We start from the raw sequence: 16,751 nt of genomic DNA on the forward strand, positions 1-16,751 counted from the left end.
ACATAATTGTACTTATATACAAATTATTGTCCTAAATATAGGTCATGTGATGAGCTATAAGCTATTGTGCTCCAAACTCATGTGAACTTCATTTGACATTTTCTTAACACTCCTCCTTGAAGTTCGCATGAAATGGAGTATGAGTTGCTTCAAAGAAAAATATTATATGCTTTGATATACTGCCTCGTTAAAAACCTTATCAGGAAAAACCCAGTGGGATAAAAACCTGATCGAAGGGAAAAAGAGTGCAGTGCATATAATACTCCTCCTGATTTCAGCATAGATCACGAAGATGTCGCATTCCAATTTTGTGAACCAATTGCTCAAATTTCTTGGAAGGAAGTGATTTGGTGAAAAGGTCGGCAAGATTTTCACAAGACTGAATTTGCTGGATATTTATTTCCTCGTCCTTTTGCAGATCATGTGTGAAGAACAGTTTTGGGGCAATATGTTTCGTTTTATCTCCCTTAATATATCCTTCAGTTACTTGAGCGATACATGTTGTATTGTCTTCAAAGATGATGGTTAGGTCTTTTGTTATTGCGTTCATTCCACACTCCTTTTGGATATTACTGATCATCGACCTCAGACACACACATTCCCGTCCTGCTTCATAGAGGACTATCAACTCTGCATGGTTTGATGATGTCGCGGTCAATGTCTGCTTTGTTGATTTCCATGATATTGCAGTGCCGCCATAAGTGAATACATATCCATTTTGTGACTTGGCATTTTGAGGATCTGATAAGTATCCAGCGTCTGCATACCCAATGAGAGCAGCATCTTGTTTTGGTTGGTAATATAAACCAAGGTCTCGTGTCCCTCGTAGGTACCGGAGTAAGTGTCGAACTCCCTTCCAATGCCTATATGTTGATGCATTGCTGTGCCTGGCTAACAAATTCACAGAGAAAGCTATGTCGGGTCTAGTATTGTTAGCTAAGTACATTAAGGCTCCAATTGCACTTAAGTATGGTACTTCTGGACCCAGAATCTCTTCATTTTCTTCTCGGGGTCTAAATGGATCATTTTTCATATTCAAAGAACGAACAACCATTGGGAAGTTGGTTGGGGTTGCTTTGTCCATGAAGAAACGTTTCAAAACTCTTTCTGTATAGTTTGATTGATGGACAAAAATGCCATGACTCAAGTGCTCAATTTGTAGTCCAAGGCAAAATTTAGTTTTCCCAAGGTCTTTCATCTCAAATTCTTTCATCAAGTATTTTGCAGTTTTCTCGAGTTCATTTGGGGTTCCGATGATATTTAAATCATCAACATAAACTGCAATGATAGCGAATCCTGATTGTGATCGCTTTATGAAAACACAGGGACTAACTTGGTTGTTTTTGAATCCTTCTCTCATAAGGTATTCACTCAGACGGTTGTACCACATCCTTCCAGATTGTTTTAATCCATAAAGTGACCTTTTTAGTTTTATGGAAAGCAGTTGTCTAGGCTTGTGGTTTTCTGGTAGTTTTAGTCCTTCGGGGACTTTCATGTAAATGTCCGTATCGAGTGACCCATACAAATACGCAGTCACTACATCCATTAATCGCATTTGCAGTCCTTTTGTGACTGTCAAACTTACCAGAAATCTTAATGTAGTTGCATCAACCACTGGAGAATATGTTTCTTCATAATCAATCCCTGGAATTTGAGAAAATCCTTGGGCTACAAGTCTTTCCTTGTATCTAACTATTTCATTTTTCTCATTACGTTTTCTTACAAATACCCATTTGTATCCAACGGGTTTTACACCTGCTGGTGTAAGAGTTATTTTTCCGAAAACTTCTCGTTTTTCAAGTGACTTCAACTCAGCCAACATTGCCTCCTTCCACTTTGGCCAATCACTCATGTGTCGGCATTCTTCCACTGTCCTTGGTTCAACATCATTTTCATCAGACACAATGTCGATTGCGATGGAATTTGCAAATATTTCATCCACGATAACATCTTTCCTATTCCAATGAGTCTTGGTAGAGACGTAATTCATTGAAATTTCATTGTTATCGACGTTTTGAACGTCTTGTTCATTTCCCGTAGGGTTGTCTTCTTGTTCGTCCCCTTTTGGATTATCATCATTTTCTTTACTTTCATCCACATTTGGTCTTTTTTGACCTTCTGACGGGGGAACATTATTAGTCTCATTTTCTATTCCATCCAATCTTTTCAATTTTCTTGGCTTAAACCAAGTAGTCTTCCACGCTTTCTGCGTGCCTGAGATTCATTTTCTATGGCCTCATTACCAGTTGGGATTTCAATACGTGCAGGGGCATTTTCTGCTGGTATATGTGATTTTGTCACCTTCTTTGTGTCTACAAATGCAACAGGCAATTGATTTGCAACACTTTGTAAATGAACAATTTTCTTAACTTCTTGTTCACACATATTTGTTCGTGGGTCTAACATCAACAATTGTGTTGCATTCCAAATAAGTTCTATTTCTTTCTTGTGTGGGTCCACTTTCTCTCCCCCTAAGGCTGGGAATACTGTTTCATTAAAGTGACAGTCGGCAAATCTAGCCGTAAATAAGTCACCAGTCAATGGTTCAAGATATTTAATTATAGATGGGGATTCAAACCCGACATAAATTCCCAGCCTTCTTTGTGGACCCATTTTTGTTCATTGGGGAGGAGCAATAGGAACATATACAGCACAACCAAAGATTTTTAGATGTGAGATACTTGGTTCTCTACCACAAACAAGTTGTAGTGGTGAGAATTTATGATAAGTTGTAGGTCTCAATCTAATTAGTGCTGCTGCATGTATTATAGCATGTCCCCAAGCAGATGATGACAATTTTGATCTCATTAATAATGGTCTTGCAATCAATTGTAATCTCTTAATTAGTGATTCAGCTAGACCATTTTGTGTATGGACATGAGCTACTGGATGTTCAACATCAATTCCAATTGACATACAATAATCATTAAATGTTTGGGATGTAAATTCCCCAGCATTATCGAGCCTTATTTTCTTTATTGTATGATCTGGGAATTGTGCTCTTAATTTGATAATTTGGGCAAGTAATTTTGCAAAAGCAACATTTCTGCTTGAAAGCAGACTGACATGTGACCATCGTGTGGAAGTATCAATTAAAACCATAAAATATCGAAATGGTCCACATGACGGATTAATTGGCCCGCAAATATCTCCCTGAATTCTTTCCAAGAATTTTGGAGATTCAGTAGCAATTTTGTTCATAGATGGCCTTATTATTAATTTGCCAAGTGAACATGCAGAGCATGTTAATTCATCTGATCGGGGAATTTTGACATTTCTTATTGAATGTCCAACTGAATGTGCTATTATTCTTTGCATCATCCCAGTTGCTGGATGTCCCAAACGATCATGCCATAAAATAATCAAATGTTTGTCATCTAACTTCTGGTTAGATACCATATTGATTTCCACGGGTCGTATGTTTATACGATATAACCCCGAAGAGTATGCTGGCAATTTCTCATATATATGTTTCTTGCCATGTTTTTCTGCCGTGAGGCATATATACTCTTTTTGATCTGTTGTCATTGTTTCTAGATGATATCCATTTTGGCGTACATCTTTAAAGCTTATGAGATTTCTTCGAGATTTACTCGAATATAAAGCATTATTGATTATTAATTTTGTTCCATTTGGAAGCATTATACAAGCCTTTCCAGATCCTTCAATTAATTTTGCTGACCCGGAGATAGTGTTTACATTTGCCTGAAACAACTTTAGTTGTGAAAAATATTTCCTATCCTTTAAGATAGTGTGTGTTGTTCCACTGTCCAAAAGGCAATGATATTCGGAACCAACTTCGGGTATATCCATATCTTCATAAAATAAATATGAGATTAGTTTAGAATAATATCATACAAACTTTTATTTATGATAGAAATTAAGAGTACATGACTAATCATTTAAAATACATATCAGAAAATTCATTAAAACGTAGTATATATTACATCAGTAGATGGGTTAATTAAGCATTGTTATTTTCTCCAAAGATGAAATCATTCCCAGTTTCAGCATTGTCCATAAAGAAATCGGACACATCAAGGGTAGGACATGGAGCATTTTCTTCATTAACATAATTTGCTTCTGCATTTTTCTCTTTGCCTTTTACAGAAGCCTGGTAAAGGTCTACCAAATGTTTGGCCGTACGACAAGTACGTCCCCAATGTCCTGTCATGCCACATCTGTAACATGTGTCTTTTCCTTTTGAAAGAGTTTGTTTGTGGCTTCCAGATGACTGTTCTTTCTGTTTTTCAAAATTTTTGAAATTACTGTTTCTTTGAAAATTGTTTCTACCACGTCCTCGGCCTCGTCCGCGATAATTTCCACGGCCTTTTCCACGACCATTGTAATTTCCACGTCCACCTCTTCGTGCAGCATTTGCCTCGAGTGGATAAGAACTTGTTGCATTTGCCTCATGATGAGTGGCCAAAGACCCACTTGGTCTGAGATTATGATTTTTCAACAAAAGATCGCTATTTTGTTCCGCAACAAGCAATACACTCATTAATTCATTAAACTTCTTAAAACCTCTTTCACGATATTGTTCTTGCAACAGTATGTTGCTTGCGTGAAAGGTAGTGAGTGTTTTTTCAATCATTTGTTCATCGGTGACTAGATGATCACAGTATCTCAATATAGATACTATCTCATGTATGGTTGAATTGTAATCTATTACAGATTTGAAATCATGGAACCGTAAATTTGTCCAGTCAAATAATGCCTTAGGAAGGAGCACCCTTTTGTGGTGTCCAAATCTTTCATTAAGGCAGTCCCATAATTCTTTGGGATCTTCAACCATCATGTACTCAGTTTTAAGGCCTTCATGTAAATGATGCCTTAACAACACTAAGGCTTTTGCCTTATCTTGTTCAGTGATAGGTTTTTCAACCATCATTGCAGAAGAGGTAGCATCAATTGTTTGACCAGAGGGACTTTTATTTTCTTTAACAGTGTGCTCCAAACCTTGAGATTTCAAATTCATCATTTCATAAGGTCTCCCATTTTAGCTACAACAAATTTCGTGATAATTAGATTATAATAACAAATTATATGTACAACTCACATGTTTAGTTCTTCCATATTTATAATTAAGTTAATAAGACACGTGATAATTAAATTTAATAATAATAAACCATAAATAATATAGTCTTTTCTCCCCCTTGGTTTATTATTGTGAGTAATTATATGATTAGACAAAATTAATCATGTTAGTTGCAAAAAAAAAAAAACAGCAAAACGACAACAATGACAGTAGTAACAATAATTATAATGATAACGGTAATATTATACAATGATGATTAATAACAACAAACAACATAATAAAACAAAAACAAACTTTTAATATACTAAAACGACAAAATAAGTGAGTTTTACTTATACATAATGACAAAAATTAATATTTCTACTAATAGAACTACAAGTGTCGTAATTAGAAGGAAATATTGTTTTATCTTCCTTAAATCTTCTTCAAAAGTGAAGTTGTGGGTGTTTTGGTTGCCGTCGTCGGGGAACATATCGGAGAAGAAGGGGGTGAAAAAAAAAAAAAATTTTTAGGTGATTTTTGGATAAAAAGTGGGAAGAGATAAAGGATTTGTGGTGAAATTGGGGGAAAAATCCGTCTTTTATAGAGGTAGGTTTATCCGTTACTGTTCTGTACAACTGTAAAAATATCATATAATAGTCTAACGTACTGGCATAAAATTATGGTCCATATATATATATTTATAATTGTAAAAGGTTATCACACTGGGAATGCAAGCCATAGTGGTCCGAGAGCCCTAATATTTATAAAAGATCATGGGTTCGAAAACGGAAAGAAACACAAAAAAGTATGTAAAAGTAAGAAAAATAATAAGTATAAAAAGGCTGCATCTTTTTGTTAATCTAGTTAATAATATGCATGCAAAGTTACTACTAATTATAAGGCCAAATTAGAAAATAACACCTGCAAAAAGACCCGATTTTGATTATAACACCTTAACATTTCGAAATTTTATTATAACACCTACAAAAATCCCAAAATTTTAGTTTCACCAACCACTAACGGACTTTTGGATGGAAACCGTTAGTGGGGCCCGTCATGTACACGTGTCAGCTGTGTATTGGTTTAAAAAAAAGAAAAAATAATAAAAAAAAACCCTAACCCCCTAACCCAGCCAGCCCCACCATCGGCACCACCTACCCAGCCGCCGGCATCACCTGCCCTCGCATAATCCGGCGATACCAGGCCCAGCCCAGCCCTGAAGTTGAGCAGCGAAAAACCTTCCGGATTAACGCTTGCAATTGACGGTTTCCTGAGCAGTGAAATCGCCGGAACTTCACCGACGAAACTCACCGGATTCTGCAGGATTTCAGCCCGTTTCTTGAGCCACGAAATCTTCCGAACAACCACCTGCGAATTGACGGAGAACCACCTGCGAATCTGCTGAATTTCGCAACGATTTCAGCCGGTTTTTGCGAAGCAACACCACCGGAATTTGGCTAAGACAACTTCCGGTTTGACGCCTGAAATTGACGGAGAACCACCTGCGAAATTTCGATTGGTGCTTGTAGCGGTTGTTGACGGTGGTTTGGTTGTGGGTCTGAAAGAGGCGAAGGGGCTAGGTGGTTTTCGTGGAGGGTTGTGGTGGGTTGGGGTGATTTTTCGGGGAGAAGGAAGGGGGAAGGGGATTTACGGGGGGGCTGATGTTGGTGGGGGTGACGACCGGTGGTTTCGCCGGAGAAGGAATGGAATCCAACGACAGTGGGGGGTCTCCGGCGGTGTAGTGACGGTCGGCGGTGGTGGGGCTGGTGGCTGGGTTAGAGTTTAGGGGTTTTTTTTTTTTAATTTTAATTTTTTTTAATTTTTATTTTTAAGCCAATAAACAACTGACACGTGTCCCTAGTGGGTCCCACTAACGGTTTCCATCCAAAAATCCGTTAGTGGGTGGTGAAACCAAAATTTTGGGATTTTTGTAGGTGTTATAATAAAATTTCGAAATGTTAAGGTGTTATAATCAAAATCGGGTCTTTTTGCAGGTGTTATTTTCTAATTTGGCCTAATTATAATTACTAAAATTAAATTTTACATAGAAGGTGAGTATGTAATATCAACATGTATGAATCAAACATAAACCAAGATACCAACATAAATAAAACAAGGCAAGATAGTAATAAATTCATAAGTAAGGATATTTTTCACCGTTGTTTTGAGATATATGATATAATAAATGTTTGAGTTTCTGGTATAGAGGATACCAAAATATGGGCAATTATAGAGCATACTCCTCAAAACATTTAGAAGTAGATAGTATTTATTTGTTATAATTTTGAGAAGTAGGTATAAATATACCTGACTAGTAACTGGTGCTGATAACGTGTTAAGAGGTAACTATGATATTGTATATTTTATGATGATGGAGATGGAAGAGAGCAAAAGAGCAATTAGAGAATGTCGGTTTTTCTTTTTACTCAACTAGTTCACAAGATAGTGAACTTATTTATAGGCAAATATTGCCCATAAAGTATGTTACATAATTGTACTTATATACAAATTATTGTCCTAAATATAGCTCATGTGATGAGCTATAAGGTATTGTGCTCCAAACTCATGTGAACTTCATTTGACATTTTCTTAACAAAATTGAATTTTTTGTCCAAACTTTGCAAAATCCGTATTTGTTTGTGACTTCTCAACACAACCAATATATTCCCATGTCCCCACCAATTAAAACTTATGGTTGGAAACTTTGCAAAATTTTCCTTTTATTATTCTTAATTCATAATTAGTTCAACTTCTTTTAAATAATGCGTCTATTTTTTTCATTATATATTACTCCATTTTTAAAACTAACATATGCTTTATATATATATCTTCTCCAATATTAGTATTTTAATTTCCCAAAACATAAAAAATGGGTGCTCAAATATTCTCCTTAGTAGCAGCCTTGATCCTCTGCTTCGCAGTGGTATCCTTATCATCCACCTTCACCGAAAACAATCCTATCAGAATTGTATCGGACGGTCCACGAGAGTTTCAATCCTCTGATGCTTTCTCCACCGTTGATGATATCCATGATCTTGAAGATGCTTCCATTTTATCCAGGTTCTTATTTCTCTAGTAATTATTTTTGCGTGTTTTTAGTTTAATTATTGAGAAATTGAACATATATATACGGAGTACTTCATACTTTGTAATATACGATAAATTGTCCTTTTTTTTAATCAACGGTGACATATTTGTATTTGATAAATTTAATAACAGACGACAAATAAATTTGTCTCGGGTGATACCGTGATACATGTTAAGATATCTTGCAATTGCCTCAAGTTTTAGAAAAATTTATGGCATATTTTACGTCATTTTAATACGTAATAAATGATGCAACCTATATTCGTACGTAGTATTGTGTCCAAAAAAAAAAACGTACATACGTGGTATATAGGTTGGATATGATGACGAAAAAAATTAATTAAATTGGAGATTATTTAAATTTTTTTTTAAAAAATATACTCCGTGTCTCCGTATATAAAAAGCAAGCAATAAATAATTGTTGAAAAAACATACAAAGTAATAAATAAAGATGAATCATACTTCATATACTTTATTGATGATTGAAAAACGTAAAAAGGAATAAATAAAGATGAATTGCAATTTATTTTTTTAACACAAAAAAATGAATTGTACTTTGTATAGTGTTTTTTTTAACCCACTTCGTATAGTTAATTATTGATGCCTGAAAAAACGTACAAAGGAATAAATAAGGATGAATTTTACTCCGTATATTTTACATTAAAAAAAATGATACAGTAAATGTGTATGAAGTTAAAAAAGGAAATACGTAATATTAATGGTAGATTAACATTAATTACACTTATTTATGTATAATTTTGCTATAAATTCCCAACTTAATTTCATTTTAAAAAGTACATTTAATGCTTATATTTAGTCCTAAAGGGCTACATATATCATGCATTACCCTACAAAAAATTGTACTCGGTATAGAATATGCGCCAAGTGTGTACGGTTGAATTTGTTACCAATTTAATTATCACATAATTTAAAAAATAATGATGTGGTAAATTTAAAACTTCATAAAGTTGTTGATTATACTATTGATTGTTGTTTTGATTTCAACTCCAATTTTTTGATGACATTATTAATGTAATCCTTGCATTTTAAAGAACATCTATCAAAGCCATTTATCAGTTCGGAGATTCGATTTCTGATACGGGAAATTTGATACATGAAAATCCTCTTTTCAAGTATGCAAAGCTACCATATGGGCTAACTTTCTTCCGTACACCAACCGGTCGTCCTTCTGACGGACTTCTTATGATTGACTATTTAAGTAAGCTCGCTTTACTTGATCTCAATTTTCAACTACTCGTATATATATATACTTCGTATAAGATTTTGAATTATTTTAAGGATTTTTTTTTTGTTTTTTTTTTTCATATTCATAAGATTAAAACCATTTGATTATAATAACATACAAGTAACAAGGTTAATTAGTACTCGTGCAATAGTTAGGAGTAGCATTGAATGATCCTCCTAACTATTACACAACGAGTATTAACATGCTACCAGATCCATCACTAATTAAGTTAAATTGGCGCAATATATTTTGAAAAAAGATTAGTGTGACGTGAAATCATACACTATCGTATCTTTTTTCCTCCACGAGTTTTCAATTCTTACTAGTTATTGGTTCTAATCGATGCAGCCAAGTTCTTGAACATGCCATTCCTCGATCCATACCTTAAAAAAGACGGTAATTTTAGTCATGGAGTAAACTTTGCTGTTGCTGGAGCTCCTGCACTCAACACTTCAACTTTTGCAATGAAAAATATTGCTACATCAAATGTTACAAATAGTTCTTTACTTGTGCAACTCGATTGGTTTAAGTCTCATCTTAAATCTGTTTGTTCTACTGAATCAGGTACATAATGTCAAACGTACTTACCCCATACCATAGTCTCACTTATGAATTTTTTTCATAATTCTTGCATAGTTTTGTTGCATAAATTATTACATTTTCAAAGAATGAAGAGTTACGTTCTTGCTTGTGTGTAGGCCGTTGTGTTGAAACAATGAATATATATTCTTTTTTTTTTTTAATATTTTATTTGCAACATTTAGAATGTTAATTATATTATAGTCATGTGAAATCTAAGTTGTTTATTTAGTCTTGTTACAAACTTTCAAAATATAAAATGTGCATTGACAAGCGTGAAACACCTAATGTTGTTGCCTGATTCTATATTTTTGTACAGAATGCAAAGGAAAACTTGCAAATTCACTTTTTATGATGGGCGAAATTGGAGGAAATGACTATAATTGGGCATTCTTTCAAAAAGAAGATTTTTCAAAAGGGTATCAAATGGTGCCCGAAGTTGTTCAAGTTATAAAATATAGTGTCAAGGTGAATAACTCCTCAAACCTTCTCTTTTTTAACTTTTTTTTTTTTTTTTTTTTAATTTGTGTTGTTCATGCAGGAAGTTATTAATCTTGGTGCCATTCGAATAATTGTCCCCGGAAATTTCCCAATAGGTTGCATGGCTATTTATCGTGCATTGTATAAAACAAATGACTCAAGAAAGTATAATGAACTTCAATGTCTAAAAAACTTTAATCAGTTTGCAAAATTTCATAACAAAAAATTGCAACAAGCTATTCGAGAACTTCAGAAAGATCACCCTCATGTCACAATTGTGTACGCTGACTATTTCTCAGCTTTCAATGAAATTCTCAAGCATGCAATTTCAATAGGTAAGTTTATGTGCTTCTTATAAATTGAATCACTTTGTATTATATATGATGATATTTAAAAATAGAAACTAAAAAAAATTAAAGAGATTTCATTAATTGCATGTTTGATTGTTGAAAATTACTAACAATAACGGAATGGACTTAGGCGTAAGTTGTAATTTTGTAGATTAAGTACACTCTAATGTTCATGGTAATGAAGTTTCATTGCCGAACCTTTCCTTTAAATTTTTATCTCTTCTGAGTGGTATTAAAATTAAGGGGCCGGGGGGATAAAACCTAGGATTATATTATCAATGGCATATATTGTCACATTCTTTAATTTACAAATTTGCATGTAAATATATTATTTATCAAACATATTATTTTTGTTTTTTCTGTAGGTTTTGATAAAGATGCAACTCAAAGGGTATGTTGTGGTATTGGCAACAACGAGTTCAATTTTGATATGAAGAGAATGTGTGGAAATGATGGGGTTGTTGCATGTGAACATCCTAATCAAAGCATCTTTTGGGATGGAATACATTTGACTCAACATGCTTATCAACTTATGGCAAAATGGTTGGTAAAACATAATCTGTATTCCATCATTTCCTCTACAACTTGAATTACTATATGTCGAATCTTGTAAGTTATGCTTTTAAAAGACTGAATCGTCGTCCTCGAATATAGAAGGTTTTCTATACACTTGTACTGAAACCCTTTCAAAATTGTTAAAAAGAAAATTGGGGTTTTGGAATTGAATTATATGAATATATATTGTACATGAGTTGATTGTAACAATTATGTAATGATAATAGACATATTTCTATACATACAAGTGTATAACCAACTAAATTGCTATTTAACTAACACTTTCTAATTATGAATCTTGTGTAGCATGCCAAAGTGTGCTTTTCCCCCTTTGAATAATATGATGATTTGCTGCACATGTGGCCTGGTTGCTTTATGTTCTACTCTGGCATGACTTTTTCTAGCGAAGTTGGTGAGTTTTTGAACTAACTTGTAGCAAAGGTCAATTTTCAAATTAGCTAAAAGTCCAACCTTATTAATTGCTTTCTTAGTTAGAATGATGTTGATGGACTAAGGGCCTGTTGATCTCTTCGGCTTATTTTCAATTCAGTTCACTTCAGCTCCAATAAGTTAAATTCAGTTTTTAATTTCCTTCTCTCATAAAATATTCAGTTCAATGTTGTTCATCTTCAATAAGTTCAGTTCAGCTCCAATAACTTCAGTTCAGCTCAGTTTAATAAATCAGAACACACCCTAAATTAGAGTACTTGAGAATATTAATTATGAGTACAAGTCAATAAGATTTTGGGCAAGATCTATGACTACATGATTCAATTCTCTAAAGTTTGGCGTTGAATTATATGGTGTATCTTCACCAATAAACTACTAACTTGTTTGGTTACATACTTACGTTAGCAAATTTTCATATTCGATCAATTACGCATTGATCATGTAAATTGTGTTTAACAAAATTTAAAAACTCTTTCTTAAACCAATCATTTTTGTTTTAAAAACCATTAACAAAAAAATAATAATTACTTTCTTATCGTTTGATTTCTATAGCCTTGTTTGTCTTTCAAAAAGGAAAAACATTGCCATAGATTAGTCACATTGATCTTATTGAAAATAGTTGATTTCCTAGTTTTATCCTTCTCCGTTTCTTGATAGTTGCATCAGATTAACTATATACATATCACATAAGGCTACGCATTATTTTGACCATCATATATTTAATAAGTATGCTTTAATAACTATTGAAAAATTATATATTGAGATTAACTCAACAACCATTAAACCGATTACATTTATCTATATGTATTAGTACGTATCAAAACATAGGTAAAGTTGATATAAGAATAATTGATCGGAAAAAGTCAATTTGATGCAATTATTAAGAAACAAAGGAGGTATTTCCTCCAGTTTATTACAATTGAAACACTTTTCATTTAATACTTGCCAATACATAATGTTAATCACTAGTTAATTAAGAAAAAAATCCGATATTATTAAAAACGAACTTCCTTTGTTTTACACTTTTCTAATCAAATTGCAACAATTCTCATTTCACGCTTATCAATGCATTATTTGAAAATTTGAATTACTAATTAAGAAAATAATTATAGAATTGGTATTATGAAACTATAAATAATTGAGATGGATCTAACAAGATCCTATATGAACCATAAAAACGTAGAAATTAGTCAAAACAGAGTATGTGAATAGTGCATGACAGTATATGTCAAAGTGTTTTCTTTTTTGAAGGAATATCTCAAAGTGTTTAGTCAAACTGGAAATTATGTAGTTATTATACATGAGGCGACTCTCGTGAGAATTTTTCTTATGTGAGAAATTTTCTTATGTGAGAACACTTTTTATGTTCTAAATTTTTACTCGTATGTTCTAAATTTTAAATTTGATATTCTAAACCTTTTCCCAGATGTTCTAAATTAAATCAGATGTTCTAAATTAGTACTCACATGTTCTAAACCATAAATTAGTTAAGTTAGATGTTATAAATTTCGAATGACTTATTCTGAAATTTTAACTTATTATATGTTCTAAATTTTAAAACGTGTGAGTGTTATAAGATTTTTAGTTATATAATCTAAATTCGAAAGCATATGTTCCAATTTTTACTCACATGTTCTGTATTTTTACTTGTTCAATATTTTTACTTCCATTTTCTATATTTTATACCAAGTGTTCTAAATTTTTTTATTCACATGTTCCAAATTTTAAATCAGATGTTCTAAATTTTAATCATATGTTCTAAATTTCATAAAGCATTTTTTTAAAAATTTTTACTCACATATTCTAATTCTTGAATCAGATGTTCTACATTATTGCTCACACACATGTTCAAAATTATTAGTCATATGTTCTAAATTTAAATTTGAGTCGCATGTTCTAAATTTTTACTCGTATGTTCTAAATTTTTACTCATGTGTTCTAAATTATAGATCAGTTCTCACATAAGTATGAATTCTCACATATGAACCTATTCTCACCGGGTATATATATATATATATATATATATATATATACACTTTGTTAATATATGAGAGATGTGAGTTTTTTTTTTTCTTTTTTTGAGAAAATAATATGTGAGTGTGATTTTAATTATGTGTGTGTTTTTTCCCCAAAAGTACTTAGTGAATCACTCTTTTAAAATAAGAAGTTTTTTATAAAAAGAACAAATTTTATAAAACACAAATTTTCAAGATGACACGACGGTGTGACCGGAGTTACTTTGTCAGGATTATTCGGTATTGGTCAATTATGGGTCATCCAAAAGGTGACAGGGTAAAGTCGTATCCCCTAATCAAAATTATTACCTAAGTCCTCTAACTAATGCAGATAGGGAAGTTGGGTCGAATCCACAGGGAAACAAGTCTTTCAACTCCTAATTAATTATTATAATCTAAATTATCAAGGTAACCAATATTGTTGTAATTAAAGACTATACTACGAAGAATAAGATCGGAGGAAATAAAGTAGGGAAAAATTTAATATAAAAGGCATAGGGCATAGGTTCACTAATAAACAATATTCCAGGGCAAATCATAATAAGCAATCATCAAGCATTGATTAATCAAATTATAAAGGGCATTCGCTACGTATTATAATCACAGAGTTAATTTACCAGTATTAAATCTCATCTGTCGAATCTCGACTTAACCATTTTTAAATTAGTCCGCCTATTGAAACTAAGCCTAAACATCAATTCTCATCTGTCGAATCTCGAATTAATATTGCTAAACTCATACAATTAAATCTGGCCAAACCTAATTGCATAGTATTAAATCAATCAATAGGAAATTAACCAAGCATTGATAATCAACAATCACATATTTACCCCTTCATATTATTTATTAGATCCCCATAAACCCTAGAAATAAAACTACTCAAGCATAATTAAATCTAAACTAATCAAATCAATAAAGCAAGACATAATGAAAGAATTAAATAAGATAACTGAAATTAAAAGAGAAGAAATTGTTACCAAAAGAAATCTCGATTAATGAATGTAATTAAGAACAAAGTTGAGAGAGAATTTACGAGAGAGAGAATATCCTAAGTAGAGAGAGAAAATCTAAAAGAGAAGGTAATCCAAAATTACGTACAAAATTCGTATTTAAACACTCCTAAAACAAAAACTAAAACAAAACTAATCAGGTACTTAGAAAAATACGCGCCCGATCGGGCCCGCCTTTATACTATGCCCCTTGCTGTTATGCTACGCCCGATCGAACCTACGCTCACCCGATCGGGCGCGCTTCTTCTTTGATGTTGCTTTGCGCGCGCCCGCCCGATCGGGCGTATGCTTGCCCGATCGGGCCCGGCTTCTTCTTCGAGGCTTGGATTTTGATTGGGCTCGATTCCTCGGCCCAATCCGGATTTCCTAATCGGGTCTTGATTACTTGATCCAATAGCCCCGGTATCACATACCGAGCCCTTAATCACCGGCTTTCACCGATCTTGGGCTTCAAGAATGGTCGTGTCCTGTAAAACCCCGGAAAATGCTCCAAAAGTGCAATTTCCTGTAAAACTCAACCAAAACTACGAAAACACTAGAAAACACAAATTAGTAATAAAAGTGGCCCTAAAGAGCCAAAAACACTACTAATTATAACCACGGGACGGGGGTAAAACACTATATAAATTGGACATATCATCAGGGATTACTAAAAATGCTATTTATAAAAATATTGCAACTAATTTAGATTTTTTTTTCCCTCAAGTCCATGATCCTAAAAAAATACAATATATTGTAACGCATAATATAAAGATATTTGCACCATAATTTAAATCCATAAACACATACTCTCTCCGTTTTTAATTAATTACTTCTTCCATTTTTCATTTTCGGTTGTTTTTAATTACTTGCTTAATTTCCTTATTTGGAAATCTTTTACAATCTTTAATTCATTTCTCTCAACTTGTGAACCTAACATAAATCGTTTTATTTATTTATTTTAGATTTCTCTCCTCCAATTCTCTAAAGTACTTTTGCTATTTACAATTTTTTATTCATCTACTAACCCCACTACTTTCATATTTTATTACTTCTCTAATTTCTCATAAACCTCCGCACATGGAGAAACGGAGTAAGTAATTAAAAATAGAGAAAGTGTGCGCAAATGCACAATGGTAATACTCCCTCTGTTTTTAAATACTTGCTCCACTTTTCATTTTCGACCATTTTTAAATACTTGCTCCACATCCTTGTTTGAAAAGTTTTTTACAATATTTAATTCATTTATCTCAACTAGTGGACCCTACATAAACCATATTTTATTAATTTCATATTCTCTCACTTCCAATTCTCTTAACTACTTAAACTTTTTACAATTTTTTATTTTTCCACCTTACCCCACTACCTCCATATTTTATTCACCTAAAACTCTGCACAAGGAGAAATTGAACAACTATTTAAGAAAAAAGTATTGTGTAGAATGGACTTACATGAGTCCAGTCACACAAGCAGAAAAAAATAAAGTTCTTAATTGTCAGAATTTATATAATAATGGTCAGATATTAAGTTATAAATATTATATATTAGATTAAAAGTGTCAGGAATTAGATAATAATAGTCGGATTTTAGATTATAATTATCAGATATTAGATTATTAGTGTTAGATATTAGGTTTTAATTGTCGAAAATTAGATTATAATAGTCAGATTTTAGAGTATAATTATCAGATTTTAGATTGTAATTGTCATAAATTAGATTATAATTATCAGATATTAGATTAAAAGTGTCAAAAATTAGATTATTATAGTCAGATATTGGTTTATAAGTATCAGATATTAGACAATATTGATTAGAATATTTGAAACAAAATTGCTCTCATCTACCACTGCTAGGAATGGCAACGGATCGGATTCGGGTCGGATGTGACTAAATCCAAACCCGATCCGTTTAGTAAACGGACCTTGGACTCGGATCCGAATCCGAGTCCGAATCCAAAAAATCCGAGTCCAAATCCGA

General features: G+C 32.8%; 2 protein-coding genes across 2 annotated transcripts; one reads left to right on the forward strand and one right to left on the reverse strand.

Annotated features, from left to right (window-relative positions):
• Positions 1–3,964: 3,964 nt before the first annotated feature.
• On the reverse strand, positions 3,965–4,984 carry LOC110715867. Its single transcript, XM_021894488.1, has one exon. It carries the CDS (start codon positions 4,982–4,984, stop codon positions 3,965–3,967), a length of 1,020 nt encoding a protein of 339 aa, XP_021750180.1.
• A 2,792-nt stretch (positions 4,985–7,776) lies between these two features.
• LOC110715824 (acetylajmalan esterase-like) lies at positions 7,777–11,560 on the forward strand. Its single transcript, XM_021894438.1, has 6 exons — positions 7,777–8,083; positions 9,163–9,329; positions 9,705–9,920; positions 10,255–10,403; positions 10,477–10,750; positions 11,131–11,560. Exons 1-6 carry the CDS (start codon positions 7,893–7,895, stop codon positions 11,352–11,354), a joined length of 1,221 nt encoding a protein of 406 aa, XP_021750130.1. The 5' UTR covers positions 7,777–7,892; the 3' UTR covers positions 11,355–11,560.
• Positions 11,561–16,751: the final 5,191 nt, after the last annotated feature.

This window comes from Chenopodium quinoa, unplaced genomic scaffold (assembly GCF_001683475.1).
Source record: "Chenopodium quinoa cultivar QQ74 unplaced genomic scaffold, ASM168347v1, whole genome shotgun sequence".
NCBI classification, from domain to species: domain Eukaryota; kingdom Viridiplantae; phylum Streptophyta; class Magnoliopsida; order Caryophyllales; family Amaranthaceae; genus Chenopodium; species Chenopodium quinoa.